This window comes from Pteropus medius, unplaced genomic scaffold (assembly GCF_902729225.1).
Source record: "Pteropus medius unplaced genomic scaffold, Ma_sr-lr_union100, whole genome shotgun sequence".
NCBI classification, from domain to species: Eukaryota; Metazoa; Chordata; class Mammalia; order Chiroptera; family Pteropodidae; genus Pteropus; species Pteropus medius.
In genome coordinates, this window is record NW_024349799.1 from 10883774 (window position 1) to 10904141 (window position 20368).

The 20368-nt window shown below is 41.8% G+C and overlaps 1 protein-coding gene across 1 annotated transcript in view; it reads right to left on the reverse strand.

The window, feature by feature from the left end:
- Positions 1–3566: 3566 nt before the first annotated feature.
- Positions 3567–20368, reverse strand: part of PSMD11 (proteasome 26S subunit, non-ATPase 11) — a 28040-nt gene continuing 11238 nt past the window's right edge. Inside the window, exons 4-14 of the mRNA XM_039885995.1 lie at positions 17689–17760; positions 17231–17288; positions 15055–15249; positions 10765–10909; positions 9897–9957; positions 8097–8159; positions 6503–6628; positions 5977–6012; positions 5663–5714; positions 5217–5359; positions 3567–5099 (exon numbers count right to left, since the gene is read on the reverse strand). Coding sequence (XP_039741929.1) covers positions 5217–5359; positions 5663–5714; positions 5977–6012; positions 6503–6628; positions 8097–8159; positions 9897–9957; positions 10765–10909; positions 15055–15249; positions 17231–17288; positions 17689–17760 — 951 coding nt within the window. The 3' untranslated portion in view covers positions 3567–5099. The remainder of the gene's footprint in view (positions 5100–5216; positions 5360–5662; positions 5715–5976; positions 6013–6502; positions 6629–8096; positions 8160–9896; positions 9958–10764; positions 10910–15054; positions 15250–17230; positions 17289–17688; positions 17761–20368) is intronic.

The window sequence follows — 20368 nt, forward strand, 5'->3', positions numbered from 1 at the left end:
GTCTGCGCCGCCGCGCCAGCAGCAACCCGGCCGCGTGAGAGCCCAGGGCGCCCGGCGCAGCCGAGCTCCGGCGGTGGGGAGCGCCGGGGCGGGGCCGAGCCCCGACCCCACCCGCCGCCCCGCCCAGGCACGTGCTGCCTTTGTTCCCGCCGCGGCGCCCGCAGCTGCAGGCGGCGGGGGCGCTCTCGGCCGCGGCTCGGCCCTGGCGACGCGGGGCCCGCGCAGGCTAGGGTTGCCGCCCGAGCCGCGCTAGAAGCCATCCATGGAGGCCGGGACCCGGGCTCTCTCCTTCCATTTACCAGCCTCGTTCCCCGAGAAAGAAGCTTGGGAGCTCGGGGAGGAAGGCGGCGAAAAGCTGACTGCTGAAGCTGCCTCACTGCCTCGCGCATCCCGAGTGGACTGTCCCATCGGCTTTAGTGCCTCCTTCCCCTCCGGGACTTCTGTTTCCCTGTCCCAGGTAAATGCTCACAGCCTGGGTGGGTCGCAGAAATCCAGGCTAGAGAAACATGGGCAGTTGTGGGCCGTTCCACAAACAGCAACTGGCTTTCCCACACCACACCTGAGACAGGGCCCTGAGGAACCCTGGCTCGGCCTCTGCCCCAGAGACTAAGCTCATCACAAATGTGACCTCGAAAATTCCACTCGCAGCCTTATCTCTTAGAATAAAACTAAAGCAACTCCTCCAACCAGCCTCTGACTCGCTTCTTTAAATGTTTTTCATACGAACGTGTATAATTTGAAGACTCGGTGCTAAAAAATTAAATTCTGAGTAAAATTCTGATTCTAATAACTGCTCCTCTCACAGACAATCCAGATCCTTCACAAAGGCCATTCATTCGTTACTTTTTTAGTTTGGTTTTGGAGGTTGACTTAGATTTGACTGCAAACCTGGGAAACAGGAGACTCAAACCATATCTTAAGATATCACCTGTAGACCTAGGTATGAGGAAGTGGCAATCCAGAGACGAGGAAAATACCCAATTCCCAGACCACTCCGGCTCACCGGGCTGTTAGTCTGTGCCAGCTCTGCCTACTGCCCTAAGCAGAACAGAACAGAAATCTGGTATCATTCAGAACAATGCTACTATCATCAGAAAGTACTAGAATTTGCCTGTGTACGACCCAGAGATTTCTCCATCAGTAGTGGCAACTGAAAGCATTAGAGACCTTGGTGGAAAACGCACTGCTCTGTACCCAGAGGGCTACTTCTTCCACAGCTCCAGAAACATCCACAGCAGCTGTCATCTTAACTTGGAAGATGAAGGCAGGCCTTAAGCTCAGCGTGCCCCTCCCTGTGAATGTTCCTCGGGGTACAACCCCTACCTGATCTTCAAATGGAGCTTTTCTCAACCCTCTTCTATAGCAAGAAGCTCTCAGAAGTAATCTTCGGGTTCCCTAGCCCAGTGACTTCCTAAGACGAAGGTGAACCCCCAGGCATTTTTTTCTCCAGCCCCTAGAGAAGAGGCCCAGCTCCCACGTTGGCCCATGTCCACATCGCCTTTTCTATGTCTCAGGGTCCCCTTCCGATTCTGGTGTCGAGCAAAAGTTAAGTGCTTTCCCAAAGTATTTCCCAAAATATGCCTAGATACTAGGCTGTAATCCACCCCTTAGAACCATTGAGACCCATCCTGTTACCTATACCTACAAATTTCAATTGTAGCTATTCTAATTCATGGTGGACAGTACCAGTACTAAGCTCCACTTCACTGTTTCCTCTCTTGCCTTTGTCCAGCAAGCCCTTCCCCAGCACCTTCAAAAAGAGCTCTTGGCAGAATTACCCTCAACCTCCTCACACTTGTCAAAGGCAAAGTCATGTATGCAGCAGAGCATGAATAGGATGGTGCTGCCAGCCCACTTGCTGTTGTGACTGAGGGAAGGGGCTGTTTAGAACCCCCATCCACCAGTGCTTTGCCTGCTCTGCCTGTTTCAAGGCACTACACAGTTTCTCTGCTCACTCAGCCCACCACCGCCATCCTCAAGCTCCCATCACCAGAAATGGCAGAATCAAGGACCCAGGAGGCAGACCCAGCTGAATGATGCAGAGCTCTTTTCTTCCAGAGAACTACAGGGAAGATCTCCAAATCCCAACCACATCAATCAGCCTATTTATCCTAGGGCCAACCTGCATGTCATTTGCACTGCAGGGCTGGGCTGCCCATGCATTGCAGAGAGTACCTGCCCACTGCATACCCTTCCCATTCCACCCCGAAGGCCAAGGCCCCAGCCAGCTAGCTTCCAGAAAGGGTTCCAAATAAAGCCAGGCTGAGCCCTGGCTCCTGAGGAAGTGGTGCTTTGTTCTTCTAGGGATCACAGAGCAGCATCTAGTGGCCCTTCTGGGCAGCACAGATTACATAAACTCTAGCAAGCAGCAGGACTCGAGCCAAGGCCCTCACCTCCTCTGTTCCCAACACCATCAGAATCTCACTAACACACAAGAAAGCCCTGGCACACAAGAAAGGCTGGTGCCAGAAGGGTCCCTAGGTGAGGGAGCTGACCCTGAGCTGTGCCTAGACCCAGCTTATTTGAGGCCTGGAGGTGAAGCAGTCGTGGAGGTCTAGAGCAGTGATGCCCAAAAAAATATGTGAGCCACAAATGCAAGCCGCAGGTAATTTAATATTTTCCAGTAGCTATATTTAAAAAGTGAAAAACCGGTGAATTTTAACATTTTATTTAACCTAATACTCAAAATATTTCAACACAAAGTTGAGCTATTCTATATTTTTTCATAGTCTTCAAAGTCAGGTTTGTGTTTACATTTGCTGTGCATCACTGTTCAAACTAACCACATTTCAAGGGCTCAGCAGGCACATGTGGCTCGGTTACCCATTGGACAGCACAGGTCTAGAGGAAGTCGTCAGATCTGCAAAGGAGCATAGGAAAGGGCTGCTGCCTGACTGAGCTCCCTGGGGGCTACCCTGGGCTTAGAAACCCATCCCCTCCACTCTCCCTGCCAGCTCTGGATCTTTTGGAATATTCTGTAAACTCCTTTATTGAAACAAAACTCCCTGTAAGTGAAACTATGGAGGGACACAATACTGAAAACAAATAGCAGAGTTGCTCAGACTTTATAGAGTTGGCAGCTAGAGCTCACCCCCTTCCTCCCTGTGGCCCCAGAGCCAGCTCAGAAGAACCATTTTTGGGGTCTGAGGGGCTGTATGACAATCTGCTTTTAAAGATTCTAAATGGAAACTAAACCACATCTGAGTGTCAGGAGTTTCCAGTTACTTGCATTCCCACGATTTCATATAACCATCAAACCATAACTACCAAAGCAGCACTATCCTTATTGAACAGAAGAAAGTAGGCTCAGAGGATATTATACACACATGCATGCACACACACGCACACCCTGTGTCCACGATGCCTTGGAAAAAACACAAATATATCTGAATACCATTTAAGTCCTCACAGACCAACTCTCTGACCCGAAGCCCTCCACTTTACCCCAGATCTAAAGGTCTCCCGTGAAGCAAATGAGACAGTAGAGCTCTGACTGCTCCAAAGTGCTACAGAGAGCTGTATAGATCAATGAGAAGCCTTCCATAACTCAAGAAAGGACACTCTTCTGAAAAAAAAAATTGTTTTTATTGGAACTCATCTGAACATCAGATATACCTGGTGTTGGTTAGCAAGAACCGTTTGTACATTTGATATTGATGGTGCCAAAACCAAAACAGTGACTGGACATGGCAGGGAGAGATGGTGAGAACAAAAACCTGATTTTGGAGAGGAAAATAAAAGCCAGTCAGATTCATTGAGGATGTAAAACCTGGTACAACAAAATCCTTTTACAAAATATAAATTTATTACGAAAACCTGGAAGGATAATCTGAGAAAGGGAAAGAAAGATAAAGGAGGCCAGCAGGAAGGAGGTAGGAGGAGGGGGAGAGGGAAAAAGAGAAGACAAAGAAGAGATGAGAGGAAGAAAATACAGGTGAGCACAACAGGTGCGGAGCTTACCTGCCCAATGGCATTAAAGCCTTGCTGTGTGATCACATCATAAAATAAAGTATGCTGAAACACAGTGCTCTACCTCCCATCATTCGATTTCTAAGAGGTAAATAAAGAAACTCCTTGGGAGGGGGAGGTTGCTTGAAAACCCAACAACAAAAATTTTTTAAAAAGAACAAAAAATTACCCCACACCCCCCCAGTCTCATTTCCGATGTTCACTGTTAAAAAAGGAACAAATCCATCCGACAGCAGGAGAGGAGGAGTGGGACAGGGAGAGAAGCGAATGGATTTCAGACAGGGGAGAAGGCGGAAGGCAGAAAAACACGTGATGGTCTCCTGGCTGAGAGAGGGGAAAGAGAAGAGAGAAAGAGCAGAGGAGAGGGGCAATTAAAACACTGACATCTAATCTAGTTTATTGTGTTAAAAAGAGCCACATGCACAGCAGGCCCCCTGAGGGCCCACACTGCTCCCTGTGTGGCCATGGTGGACACTAGCTGTTGGCCTTGTCCCCATTCCTTCACAGGTCGGAGCGGAGCCGTGCAGGTGTTGCTGCTGCTGTGGCGGTGGTGGCGGCGGGATCTTCGGCCAGTCTGCTGGAGCCATTGTTGGAGGGAAGGGTGGGTGGACAGGCCGTATGACAGGGGAAAGAACACCGAAATGCCTCGTTTCAAATAAAAAAGAAAGTAGCAGTCTATACACAGTTGTTTGTTTTGGTTCAGTACAAACAGAATAAAAAGTCGTTGTTTTGATGGTCAGGCAAACACCCAATTCTGAAGAGGAGAGGTGACGCCCAGCGGGTGGATTAGGAGCCCCAGTGGCTGGCGGAGCACCTGGCTTGGTGGCCCTCTCCCAGGAGGCAGAGAGCACAGCTTTAGGTAGTGTAAGCCTTTTTCCTTTTATTTAGAATAACCTTTTTTTTTCTTTTTCTTTTTTTTTAAGCAATGTCCCCACTCCCAAGTTGGGCCAATAAAGATTACATGAAAACTGGCACACCTATCGGCTGGAATACAGATGCACCAAATGAGGATTTAAAAACTTTCCGAGCGAAAAGTAGAACAAAAAGAAAAAAGAATCTCCTAGCATTTTCCCCAAAGGTTTCACTCTCCCGCCACACACACTCTCCAAAGGACTGCTACAGATCCAACTCTGTAAGAGAAGACAGAGCAGTGTCAATCGGGGAAGCTGAGAGGCCTCCAGGAGGCTTTCAGTCTCAATGGGCAGAAGATGGCGCTGCCCAGGCCGGGTCCTGGAGCCAGCACTCACCTATGTCAGTTTCTTGGCTTTGTTGTAGAGAGAATCCACTACTTTACTCATGTTCTGAATTGTTTCCAAAGCAGCTTCATAAGTTTTATCTACTGGGGGTTCATCGAAAATAATCAAGACACCCTCCCCCTGGTCCAAGATTCCTGCAGGAAACACAAGGGCAACCCACGTAAAAGAAGAGATTAGATACAAACGCATTTGAGACCCACCCACTCCCTACCTGCCTCACTTTCTCCAGAAAGGAGGGGAAACAGAACACATCTACCCGTTCCATTTGTGTATGTTTATTATACACTCTCATCCCAGGGGTACGAGTGACAAGGATCCCAGGGAACCACCACGTGAAACAAATGGAATATCATCTTTCAGCATAAAAAAAAGCATGATACCTCTTCAACCATTTCATCACCATCACCAGCCCCCTTGCCTGTATGACTGTTACTCACCATGAAATTTCTTGTCAAGAATCATCTGTGATAATTTCCTTTCCACATCGGCCTAAAATCAAAGCACATGATTAAAGGGACCAATATTCACTAGTCAGAGATCACACTGACATGAAAGCTTTGTATAAAAGGGTCTTAGGGCAAATGGACTGAAAACAAAACAGCAACAATGCCAACTCCAGCTCTGAGCCCATGGTCCCCATTCCCCACTGAAAAGCTTGGGAGCTTTCCCACAATGCCCACTGGGTGTAAATACCAGCCCCTCCACATACCCTCTTCCCCATTACTACCAAGACAAGCTCAGGACTCCTTACCTTGGAGAGTTTGATGAGGCTAGATATGTGTTCAATCTAAAAGGAAAGGCAGAGAGACACCAACATTGAAAGTTTTACTTTTGCCTCTAATATGGGGGATGGGGTAAGGATGGGGATAGCTGTATCCCTTGAAATCCTGCTGAATATCCCTATAGGGCCAGACTCTCCTTGGCTGTGCTTGGTTCTCTTGTGTTCTGTCCAACTGCCTTCATTACTACAGACAATAAATACATTCCTGTACCATATACGCAGAAGACAAAACATTTACCACATGGATAGTGAATACAAAAGTGAGGAAGAGACTGCGCCGAATACAAGCAAGGACAATCTCACCAACCTCTACCCCACAGCATCTCTCCTCAACTCTTGTTCTCTGTCAAGAATATCTCAAGCTCTTGGTGGCCTCTTGCCCACCACACACCCCCCTGGAAGCGAGTTCCCACTGCGGATGGGTGGGCAGGGCAGGGATGCAGTGAGGATGCCTAGCCCACCAGAAAAGGGCTAGAGTCCCCACGAAGATTATTACCTGTACTCGGGAAAAAGGCTCAATGACTCGGATCAGATTCTGTTCCAGTAAGTTATCATACAACTTGGCCAAGTGTGTGCTGATGATTGGGTCATCCCGGAGCTCTGCCCGGTAATCTGTCAGGGCCTGCCAAAAGAGCCGGTCACAGAGATTGGCACAGACACGCACTTGAAAGTCATGCTAGTCCTAGCTTCCTAAGTAGCCAACTGGCTCTTGTAACTACATGGTTGACTGCTATTCTGGAGGATTTGTGTAGACGAAAGAACAGCCATGACAGAGGGCAGGAGACAAGGAATACCAAGAACTAAAAGATGGAGCCTTTGCTCCATCTTTCCCTCCAAAAGCTTCATGTTGATAGTTCAAACCATGTAAGCCTCAAGAGTGTCTCAGCTTGTATGCCAAATTAACTACACAAGCAGTTCTCAAAATGTATTCACAGAATAGGGTCTCCATTAAAAAAAAGAGAGAGAGAGAAAAACAGGATTCTGAAATTAAATGGAAAATGCTGGATTCCACAGCTAACTCTTGGAGTTTTACGAGGAACATTAGCACTGTATCAGCACTGTAGTCACTACCTTTCTAATATGTTTGGCCCTAGTATTTCCCAAATATCTGATCACAGACCTTTTTCCTAAGGAACCCCTCAGAAGTGTTCCATCAAACATTCCAAACTTTGGGATAAAATAATCTAGACCCTTTGTTATATGCATGTACATGATTTATTTTAGTGATAGCCTCAGTAACCCAGCCTCATGTCAGCTATGTGATAAAGTGTTAAGGGAAGCAAAGAAATCATGCCAAGTAAGGAACTAAAGCTGGCAAGAAAGCTCCAGGAAGATGATGAATCTTAGTGACAGAGTGACATGGTCTAGTCTCTGTCCAAGCTAAGTTTTTCTTCTAGTTTTTAGGTTTGTTTTTATTAAGCTGGTCATTATACTCAGACTAAGAGGAGAGAGGTTCAGAAAAGAACATGTCTGATCCCACTCCTTAGACAAGTTTTTCTCCCTTTTCAAAACTTCGCGAACAATGAGTAAAAGGCAGAAGAGGTAAAGCAAGTCTAGGATGTCATCCTGAGGAAGTATCTTTCGGTCCAGATGCACACATCAATACTTCCCTGTTATCCACAGAAGAGAAAGAGCCCTGGCATTTCTGGAGCTGAAGAGAATACCTAAGACTGTGCCGTGTGGAACAAGCACTAAGCCTGGAGTTAAACCCTGAGACATGGTAGCTGTGTGACTTCAGGCATCCTCTTTGAATCCCAGCTTCCTCAACCGTAAAAATGTAGATAATCGGTTTGTGGGGAAAAAGGAAAGACAAAGAACTTTTTGAAATTGAAAGGGTACTGCATATAAATGAGGTATCACAACTCGACAAATAGTACAGAAGTGCTTACTTAACTAGTTCCTGGTTCTGATACTGTACTACTTTAAAATGTAACCAATGGGGAAAACTGGGTGAATGGTAACACAGGATTACTCTGTACTATCTTCGCTAAGAGACTATTTAAAATTATTTAAAAATGTTTGTTTTTCTTTAAAGTAGTTAAATGTCCCTCTCCTCCACCCATTCCCGACCAACCCAATACCATACTTACCTTTTCAAAATCTGCCAGTGATCTGTTCTTGCTAGCTTGGGCCACACATTTTAATGCTTCTGTCTAAGAATGGAGAAAAATAGCAAAAATGATCTATTCTGCACACCCACATCCCACCAAACAAAACTCAGAAGCAGCATGCCACATCCTAACAACTTCTGGCTGCAGGAAGAACTTGCCCCACCATTATTCTTCTTCAGAAGCATGGGGAAAAAAGCTAGAATATCACTGTGTGCCACCCACTTCCCCTTTGAAATCTCAAGTGACTTAAATATACCAGGAAATAGAAAGTTTTCCCAAAAAACAGACCCTGACATGGCATGCTCCAAAGATAATAAATTAAAAGAGAAAATGACTCAAGAGCTGTGATTTCTTTCCCCTGCCTCTAAAACTCCCTATCCCCACACCCCTGACTCCTTCCTGTCCTGAGACTTGATCATTCTGCTAGGTTTGGGACAGTGCACAGACCAAGGTTTACTTTCATTAGGGTTGAGGCATCAAAATTTTACATTTTACACTGAATGTTAAACCTTAGAGGTGATGAAGGTACAATCAGTGGCTGAAGGCAACTTCTAACCTAGTTATAAAAGGCACCTGGCCAAGCTATCAAGACACTAATCAGCAAGAAATCTACAACATTCATCTTTCTAGAACGGCCTGACTCCTGCTTGAAAGCTGTCATCAAGGAACACAGGACCAGGAGTTCCTCTTGTACCAGCCTAAATACTTAAATAAGGATAGTATGTCTTTATAAGCAGACTTTAAAAATGGTGCAAAGCTAATCATTCATGTAGTTTGTCTCCAGCATCTGTCCTATAGATAGAAAATGTCATAATGAGAAAAGCCTAAAACTTAGAGCCAGGTAACCCATGTCCAAAGTCTAGCTCCACCATTACTAGTTACCTGACTTTGTCCTGGACATCTGACCTCTCTCAGCACATCTCCTTAACTCTAGTTCTAAATAGGGTTGTGAGTCTTTCACTATAATAATAACCAGTATTTTTTGGTGTCAAAACGAGGAGCTGATCTGAAACTTTTTCTGAAGAAAAGGCAATTGGGGCCATTTGTAGAGAAGGAAGAAATCATCTGTTGTGGCCATTCTTCTGAAGATATGGGGAGGTAGCCAATGTGTCCGTTATTTAGAGACAACTGCACTTGACTCTACAAAGGTTATTTTTACTTTAGTAGTGATAATCAGCAAAGTACAAAGAAGGGATGGTGCAAACATCTGAGACACCATCTTTACATAGATCACACTCAGGTACTCAGGCACAAGAAGTATCACAGAAAGGGTTACCGACCACCAAAGGCTTCTTCCTGCACCACATTTAAAACTCAGGACATGAGTGGAAAGGTACTAATATGAGAAGCATGCGAGTGAGTCATCAAAACCTAGTTTCTACACCAAGCAATCTGACTTCCCTAAAGCCCATGTGCAACCAACCTTACCAGGCTTCAGACTCAGAGAATCCAAAATTTCATATTCTGCACAGGTCAAATTTGCAAGTCAGACTCATGGTAGATAAATTTTCTGGTCAAAGCTAAATGCAACCTAACTCAATGCGAACACTACAATTCAGTTCTGTAAGTCCCTCAAACCACCCGATGTCCATAAGAGCACAAACACTGACTTTTCAGGCCAAGAATTTAACAGTAGAGGAAATATACTGAATGGGCTTAAGAGAAAGGAGAAAAAAAAAATGAAATGGAGAAAAGAGACCTGAAGAGGTCCACCGAACATCATGTCTGACAAGGTAGCCTCAGAGCAGAGATCAGAACTGTCGTCATAGTATTCCCTACCTGCCTTCCCGCATACCGAAGTGCAAGCTTCCCGCTCACCAAAGCCTGGACATCTTCTGGGCTAGAAAAAAAAGACATACTTGGTCGACTGCTCCGGGATGTTACACTTATCAGTTTATGTGAATTTTTCTCAGAATTCCAATGAGAATCAGCCCCCACCCCTAAATCCATCCATATGACCCTCACACTGCAGAAGCCAGGCTTTCTACATACACTCTGGGACAAAACGCAGCACTTAAAAGCAGAAAAATTCCAACATTAAAAAGAAAACTACATTCAATCTATCAAAAGCAAGAGACACAACAAGCAAAATGATAAGTATAAGTCAAATCCCAATATATTAGGTCTTACTAAAATCTCTGTGCAATCCAATGATTAAATAAAATCCCAGTGAATATTTCATTTATTCCCAAAACAATGTGGATAAATTCTGTATTAATTCTTTATATAAAAAGGTCTAACTGGCATACTTGCTGTCGTTTCCTTTTTCAAAACCTCTCCCTAACCGCTTCCTTAACCCATCCCTATTCTGGGTGGCCCAGTTGGCTGGTACTGATCTGTAAGCTATTTCCTGGCCTTCTGTCCTATGTTCGGCAACTCTCTGGATAGAATAATTGCAGGATAAGGAGAACACTCTAAGGGGCTGGGAAGGAGACTTCTAAAATCTATCTCCCTGACTCTGAAAGGCTAGCAAACAAAAGTGCTCTGGATTATCTTCCATCCTCCCACTCTACCTCAACCAGCCCCAGAGGAAGTTGCTGCTGCTTCTGTAACTAGCCAAACTCCCTGCCCAAGCAAGCCATATCTGCCATAGCGGAAAAACTTAAAGAACTTGAGTTCTCATATCCCAAAGTTAATGTGCACCTACGTGTTGAGCATGATTTTGCACAGCAACATGTACTTCAGAGATGTGATGGCCTTGGGGCTATCGATGGAGTCATAGCCCTCAAACGCCTCATAGAAATATGAGTATGCAGTTTTCCAATCCTTTTCCTCTGCTGCATGGATAATACCTGGGCATTGAAAAGAAAGGAGTAAAGACCATAAAAAATAACAGAACCATAAATTATCAGAAATGGGAAGGGCCTCAGAAATCTATCCAACCCCATCTACTTATTGATGAGATCAGGAAAAGATAAAAGACCTGTCCAAAGTCACTACCAGCTAGTGGCAAAGCTGGGATTTGAACCTAGGTCTTTGGCCTCCCAGTTCAATGTCATCTTGCCAATATAAATTCCAAAGAAGATAAGACCCAACTCAAAGGAGCATCCTGAAAACTGTATACTGTAACATCTTTCCTCATGCTTCTCACCCCTATTGCAATCCTACTATCTTTTGAAGGCACTAGAAAAGGTCATGTTTACCCTCCACTGAATCACCTTCACAGGTCAGGAAGTTGACCCAAACATTTCTGCACTACCTGAATAACCTGTTATAATAACATTAACTGTTTCTTTAAAATAGCTTTTCCAAGCTTAACATTTTTATATGTAAACAGTTTTCATGGGAAACAAAAAAAATCCAACTTCTTATATTTTCATTTCAGATATCTGTCATTTATTGATGTGCTTTTTTATCAGTATACAGATTTCACATAATGCCAAATCCATGAACTTAAATACACACAGTTAAGCAGTATTTCCATAGGCTGATGTATCACTGTTTGTTCATCTAACCAATTCTCTACTGTTTAGCAGTTGGGTTGCTCTTAATGAGCCTACCTTTGAGTGAATCTGCTTTCACTTGGGATAACATGAAAATTAGTTCTTTCTAGCTTGGGAGGCATCTAAACCCTGAGATTCTGTATATCAGTTCTAACTCTCCTCGGCCCCTTATGAGGTTACAGACAGACCTCAGCCCCATCCACATTTACCACAGGGCTTCTCAACGTTTTTCACACACTGGAGTGAAAGAATGAAACTGCTTAAGCATGATCCCAACCATCACAGACCTGTGTGTCTCGCACAACAGCTAGGAACTTCTGACTTAATAACCATTTAGTGAGTGACATGTGTCATACCCCAGTGCTTTTTTTCCTCTACCCAAAAAGCCTCCCACTGTGAGGATGAAGGAATCAGATCCTCCTCCTACTGTTCTTAACTATAGAGGCCTGGTGAAAACTCACCTTTCTCTGCAGCCAAGGAGAGTTCCTTCAAGAATACCCAACAAACTATTAACAATGCTAAACTAGGTGAGATAAATATCCATTTTTCCATACCTCCCAAACCAGAGCTAGAGACTAGACCAGACCCAAAATGAGACTAGTTAAAAAAAAAAAAAAAGGTAAAAATAAGACCCCCCACACACACACACACCAAAATATGGTATATTTTTTTCCCCAAACATAGTAGTAAACAGGGGACACATATGAACTATGAGCATCATGGTTGGGCGTGAGGTTTATTGTTTTAAAATAAAATAAAATAAAAAAACAAGACTGTCACCCATTCAACACAAATATTAATGAGGGCCTACCATGTGCCAAAAGTTGATACAGCTACTCTAGAGGAAGTATATATGAATAAGGCCCTCACTGATCTCATAATCTCACAGCGGGAAAGATGGTTACCAAAACAGAAACAAGGAGATCAGTACAATATATACAAAATAATGTACCTTTAGTAGGGAAGTCTGAAAGCAAAGAAGGCACTGAAGAGGGTTTATACAGGAGACATCTGAACTAGATTTGGAAGGATGCACAGGAGTTTGCCAAGCGAACAACATGAAAAGGGGGATTTCCAAACAAAGATGACAAAATATATAAGGTCCAGAAGCAGGAACACATGATGTCATTTAATGACTAGGAATGAAAACGCAATGAGAATGAGAAGGAAAGGATGCCTTTCTTTCGAATGTCATGTTAAAGAATAATCAGTCTGGGGACAATTTTAAACAAAGGAGTTACATGATCAGATTTGTGTTTCAAAAAAATGACTTTAGAATTAGGAAGATCGATTAGGAAAAGTGACTAAGGACAGTCAGATCAGTAAAAGACTCCAGTGGTCTAGGCATTAATTAGAGCGATGATCGCAGAGATGGAAAAAGAAGGGCAGATTTGGAGACAGACTCAACCTGATCTGGCAATTGATTGGATATGAGAGGTGAAGGAGATGAAGGAGTCAAAATAAATCCAAAGACACAGCTTGAGCATCTAAGTCAATAACGACATCGTTAACTAAAAGTAGGAAACGCAGAAAAGAACAGTTGAGGGGAGAGAAGTGAGATAATAATTTTGGTTTCAGACATGTTGAGATTGAGATACCCATGGGTGTATATATGATGTGTATACCCATTATTAGGTGTGTCTATCCATTAAGCAGCTGAAAATCTGGATATGGAATTCAGGAGAGAGGAAAGTTACCAGAGATCTAGATGAGGAGACCATAAGTGTTATATGGCAGAAAAAACCATGGGAGAGTATGGGATTAGACAAGAAACAGGGAGAACAGGAAGAGAAAATAACTAAGAAAACAACACTGAAGAACATCCACACAAAAGAGGCAGTCAGAAGGAAGAGGAAAGAGCGAATGTGACCAAGGATAGTCAGTCAAGGGAGGAGAACCAAGAAGACAGTGATGTCAAAGAAGTCTAGAGTCTGAACAAGGCCGATCCTATCCGATCTTGGAAGCTAAGCAGGGTCAGGCCTGGTTAGTACTTGGATGGGAGACCACCTGGGAAGACCAGGTGCTGTAGGCATAAAAAGTAAAAAATAAGGGATTGTAAGCTGACAAGATCCTTGCAATCTGTGAGGTCAACCAAGGGTTGCCTTGCCTAAAAAGAAAAATTTAAAAAAAAAAAAAAAAGAAGGAAAGTCTGGAGTGTTCAACAAGATCAAAATCTGCCCCGCTCCCAATGTCAGAGGTTATAAGGAGTTACTGACTTCTTCTTTCAAGGAGCTGAGATAACAAAGTAAGAATACTCTTTCAATTTTTTCAAGAAGCTTGACAGAATAGGAGAAGACAGTAATTTAAAGGAGAAAAGGCTATGCTTTTTCAGCTGAGGCAGATCAAAGAATGAGAGGAAGATCCAAGTAAAAAGACTACAGCCAAAACATGGAACAAAAGAACAGATAGAAGGATCACTCCTGATCAGGGGTAAAAATGGATAGTGAAACTCATTCTGGAGAGAAAAGAGAAATTAAAGAGGGTTCACATAAAAATGGCCTCTATTGAGAAACCAGATTCACCTTCATCTCCTGACCATGAAGGAAAGGCATAATTAAAGAGTAGGGGCTTAAAGAAAGTGCTAAGAGTTGGTCAAAGCTAGGCACTGTGATGTTTCATATTCATCGTCTCATTTAATCCCCACCACAATCCTATGAAGAGGTACAATTATTATCGCCATTTTACAGATGAGCTAAAGATAAATTAAGTAACTTGCCCAAAGTCACACAGCTAGAAATTAGCAGAACCAAAATTTCAACCTAGTAAAGTCAGTTTCTAGAGCTACTGCTCTTAACCTCTGAATGATAAAAACATGCCATCTGATACAACACCCAAGAGGCATGTAGGGCAGATATTAACTCTCTTTTACAGATGTGGAAACAGACTACAGAGAGATAACACCAGCACTTAAACTAGTTTCTGCCTTCAATTTCAACGCTCCTTCAAGAATGATAATAAACTAATAAAAGCTGATGACTACGAGAAAAAGTATTCTACTGCCCATGGCGTCCTATCTCCAATAGTCACACACTCCCTCAGAAAGTTAAGCACTACGCTCAACTGAAATTAGGGAGGGATCTTCCCTCAGCCTTGATCTGAGGCCCTTTGGGAAAGTCCAACATGCTTCACAAAGACCTCCAAGTAACAAAGATGTGGGTTAGTCCTGGAAAAAACTGTTACCATCCTGAGTAGTGACTATGATGGAAATTAAGGGAGCTTTTTAAATCTAAGTGAGACCTCTCTAGGGTCTTCTTGGCTTTAAAAATCAGGTTGCCTGGTCAACCACAGATAAGCATGTTGTTAATATATTTTAGGCAGTTAACAGCGAGTTAATAGGAGGGAGTCAGCAAGTCAGTAAGGTAGACTTCTAACTGGTTTCTCTGAGGAAGCTCAAGCCAAATCAGCCAATTTTATTCTCCAGTCCCAAACCCCTACTCCTTCCATCTGGGAAATAAGATGAGCTTTTAAAAACATATTCCATGGGTAGGTATTACCTGACTGCATATCCAAGGTGGCCTGCAATTTAGGGGGGCAGTAGATAGCATTTGCTGTGGTTCGAGCAGAGGTTAAGGCAGCTCGGGCTTTCGGCAAATTGCTCAGGGCATGGTATGTTTTGCTTTCTAAAAGCTGTACTTCCACCAAAAGGGCTTTGTCATCCATCTTTTTCAATTCCCGCAACAGCTGAGAACCTGGAAAGGGAAAAAATACATACCATTTTCTTAGTCATAATCTTAATACTTTAATCCCACAACAGCTCCATCTCCCACCTTCGTAAGAACACTCAGGATAAAGAAACCTACCTGAACGCAAAAAGAGGTTATCTATTTACAAGAATTAAATTTTCTGCTTGAAGTGCTATCTTCAAAAGGGGAAACACAGATCTTTGAAGTTTTCTGCATTCTAACTACAAAATTAGAGCCAAGAGTCCTATAAGCTTATTTCTAAGACTTGAATACAATGGAAATCTCCACCCAGAAAACTCTGAAACTAGTTATCCAGTTCAGACAGGCACCTGATCTCACTCTCTTCCTGTCCAGGCACTAGCACTAGTGGAGGAATAAAAGAGTTTTGGATATATCAATGTTCTCCAAATACACCTCCTTCCTCATCTCAGATGAGAATATCAAATCCAAACAAACTTGCATCATATACAAAAATTAACTCAAAATGAATCAAAGACCTAAACGTAAGACCTAAACCTATAAAACATAGGAGTAAGTCTTTGTGATCTTGGATTAGGCAATGATTTCTTAGATATGACACCAAAAGTATAAGCAACAAGAGAAAAAAAAATAGATAAATGGGATTTAATCAAAATTAAAATGTGCTTCAAGGACATCAGCAAGAAAGAAAAAACAACTTACAGGATGAAAAAAGTATTTGCAACTCACAGGATGAAAAAAGTATCCTAGTATCCAGAATAAAAAAATAAAAACACAAATAACCCAATTAAAAAATAGCAAAGGATTTGAATAGGCATTTCTCCAAAGACATACAAATGGCCCATAAGTACATGAAAAAAATGCTCAACATTATTAGTCATTGGGAAAAAGCAAATCAAAACTACAACGATGGCACTTCATGCCCACTAAGATGGTTAAAATAAAAAAGACGATATTAACAACTGTTGGGGAAGATGTGGAGAAAATGAAACTCTCGTACGTTGCTGGTAAGAATGTAAAATGGTGCCACCACTTTGGAAATCAGTTTAGTAGTTCCTCAAAAGCTAAAAAGAGTTACCATATGACCCAGCAAATCCATTCCTGGGTATTCCAAAAGAAAAATACTGTTCACAGCAGAGACAGTGGAAACAATCTAAATGTCCATCAATTGATGAACAGATAAATAAAACGTGGTATAGCCATACAGTGAAATATTATTTAGCAATAAAAAGTACTGATATATGTTACAACATGGATGAACCTTGAAAATATTATCCTAAGTAGTAACTACTGGGTACAAGGTTTCTTCCTGGGATGATGAAAATGTTCAGAAACCAGATAGTGATAATGGTTGGACAACTCTGTGAATATACTAAAAACCACTGAATTATATACTTTAAAAAGGGTAAATTTTATGGTCCATGAATTGTATCTCAATAAAACATGTTTTAAATGCTATTATTTGTTTGAACTATATGAAATTGCCATTTTTGCAGAATAAAAAACCGAGTATTAGCAATTTTTTTCAATTCAATAGATTACAAAAGCCATGTTCATCCATCTGGGAAAAGCAGTCCAGGGGCTACCCATTAATTTAAAAAAAAAAAGCACCAGGCAAAGATTTCAGGGTTTAAAGGCCATATAGGAGAAAGTCTTTAGTGGTCCACTTCTATATATATTCACACTCAATTATTTTTTTTAATCTCTTTTTTCAAATAGATTTTAAGTATTATTGTAAACAAATACAATGAGTGTGGTAAGACAGTAAAACACTTGCAATTTGACCCTTTTGTTCCTTAAATTTAAAAAATTAATTCTAGTTCGTTTCTTAGAACTTCCAAATGGCATTTTTCCATGATACATTCAGTAAATATGAGCCACCTTAAATCTTTCTCAGAAGTAGGAAGAATATAAAGTATTAACACATAACTAATAAGAGTAATCAGGTTCTAGAATACATTCATTTAGCCAGCTAGGATGCCTTATTAATTTCTATCAGCTTACTTACCCAAATGCAATGCTTCCTGGTACCTCTTGGTATCAAAGTACAAAGACACCAGTCTTGCCTAGGAAAGAGAAAAGGCATTGATTGATGGAAAGGGGGAAAAAAGCCAAAGAAAGACATCAAAGATTGACAGTCACAGAATTGTTACTGTTAAATATTCAAGTCCTGATGATAACAGCATCAAATTCAGCCTTAAAATTTTTATCTAGCCCCTGGTATTATCACTTATTATGACCAATGACTGACTTAACTTTACCATGTTGCTGCTTACTTCTCAAAGTCAAGTTAGCAGGTCTTTCTCAAAACTTCAACCAGAGCAATACTCATGAGTGGGACTACTATCAAAAATTTTTGGGTGCCTAGATAATACAAAGTTGCTGAAAATACTTTTGATCAGGATGGTTACTTACAGTCTGTCTAATGCCTAGAGACCTGAAATCAGTACTAATGTAGGCACATACCTCCAAAGCTTGGCGTAAGAAAGTTCTTTTCTCTGATTTGGCCCATTCGATGCACTCTAAACACAACTCCACCTGCAATAGGGAAAGACAGTACATGCAACATTATGTCCTCACATTCTTCTCACGGACCTTGCTTTGGAGAACAGCTTTAATTCCCTCCTTATATATTACCCATGTTGCTCTATGTAATGTCTCAGGGGACATGCCTTGATCCACAGTATCTCAATGTGTAATAGTTATATCATAATGGAGGACCAACTAGGTTTTTAGACACAAACTATCTTTGTGCTCAGATTGTGTTCTTTTGGAAAAGAACTTCATTTTTGAGATACCTCTTCTACCTTCCCAGGAGGGACCCAGAACTTCTAACATATGTAGCCCTAGAATGTAGGTTTCCATGATGGCTCAGAAACTTCTAAAGCAGAAATTTCTCCCTAAACAGGTGCAAATAGTAACAGAAATATGTTAATGTGAATACACTGGTTATAAAGGGGAGAAATTCTCAACCCAAGCACAAATGCCTTGTTCCTACCAGCTGCTTGTAAGACTCAAAAGGCCCAGGTGGCTCTTTCAGATTCTAAGGAGTGCAACTAATTCTTCATCACGATAAGGCAAATTTAGCTTGTATTAAAGAGAGTAAAAAGAAATTAGAATTGACCTAACACTTAAAAGGGTTTTTAAGCTTAATTTAAATGCACTCTAAACCCTCAGTACTGTCAGTCACCCAAGCAGTGACGTAATGTGCAAAGTAACTAATTTAAAGTAGTGTCCTATGCTAGATGTTCTACAGGCCATCACATAGCCTTGACATATTAGCTTTGACAAAGTACATACTGAGTACTGCAGGTCTTAATCACTGTCTCACTTTTGTTATTTCAAGTTTTATATCAAGATTCCTAATCAGAGCATAAGATAAAAAGAAACTGAGCTTTCCAGAGAACTAATTGCTAATACAACAGGTTTTTATGTAAATACAAAGTTCTCTTAAGAGATGTTGTAAGGAGAGAAAAGTAAAGAGACATAATCCCAACTGACCTATCTTCTGCCTAAGTCCAAGTTCAGTAACGAAAATACATTAAATGGTATTCAACAGAGATTCAATGAAACCTTTATAGTTCACTGGAGCCCTCTGCTGGCTACTTTAATCTCCAACTCTAAAAACACAACTGACCTCAAAAATTCTACAAAAAACTAAAAGCATACTAATCACAATTTTTGACTTTTGAGTTATGTTCTGAAAAGCCAAACTCAAACAATTAAAATATAAATGCCTAGGTTCCTGATTCAGTAGTTTAGAACAGAGCCTGGCAACTCTGGTGTATATTCCTAGTTAAGAAACACTGAATTCTACTCTTAACATCTCACCTGTCCCCATTTCCCTGACAGTCCAGAGATGTTAAGTGACTCACCCAGGGTCATATATCAGCTCTGGACTAGAACTGGATTCTATCTCTAGTGCTCTTTCTACCTCAAACTAGCCTCAATAAGTTTAGGTCAGAACAGATGTTTCTCCTAGAGCAAGGATATTTTTACAACATGAATTGCATATCTGTTATCAATTAGAGGGTAAATGATTTACATTATTTAGGACTGTAACTGGTGAAACCAGCATGTCAGTTCTAAGGAAAAATTTTAAAGGCTATCGCGCCCAAGCTACACAGTTATTTTGCCTGAGAAGCTTTGTGCTTCATTAATGCTAGCAATGACTGATAAAGGGGATAAGAATACACAAGCAGTTACTTCAGGAGGAAGCCCTTACTTGAGTACAAAAACGTGATGTGGTCAAAATTAGATATTTAAGTTTTAACCAATACACTTAACTATTTTTTAAAAAATGTTTTTGCTAACTAAATTCCCAAGGGAAAAAATAACTAGTATTCTAAGTCTGAAATTCTCTAGCATGAACTCCTCTTTTCCATTGAAATAACTTTCGATAACAGGATTTTCAATATAAGGTTTCTTAAAATGTGCTATTGTGTTTCAGTTATAGACTATACTAAGGCTTCTCGCCAGGCAGCTCCTGGAATGACATCCTGGAAAGTAAGGTAAATTCTAAACTTTCAGTTCACTATTTGGCAGGGATCTGGTTCAGTCTTCTTTCTCCCCTCCTCACTCCAATTTTCCATTCCCCTCCCCTTGCCAACCACTCTGCCCCCACTCCATCCCATCCCCACACCCCACACATATATCCTCATTTTTCTGGGCTCTAACCCTTAGTACTGCAACTGACCTGATCCTAACCTGAATCATATCAGCTTTCGGAATATAGCAAGCTGAAATTGTTTTGTAGACCTACTGACTTACAGTTAGTCCCTTAATAGAAAAAGGCAAGGGAAATCCTTTCCCCCATACTCTTGGTACCAAACTCCCCAACATAAAATTCCTAGCTATCTCAACAGTGTTCTAAAACTTCGTATTTTGCCTTAGGCCTCCATACTACTATGACTGTGACTACCTATGACTTGCTCCTCTATCCTTTCCCATCACTCGATCCAATAATTTTAAAGGAACCCCCTTTCCAAGATGAAGACTATATCCAACATCCCCAAGTCAGAGACCTTGAGTGACTTAAATTTAGTAACAACACCCCACACTTATATCTCAGTTCAATAGACTTAAGTCTTAATTCAACAAAGTACCTCCTGAGCATCTACCATGAGGAAGGCATTATCCATACATT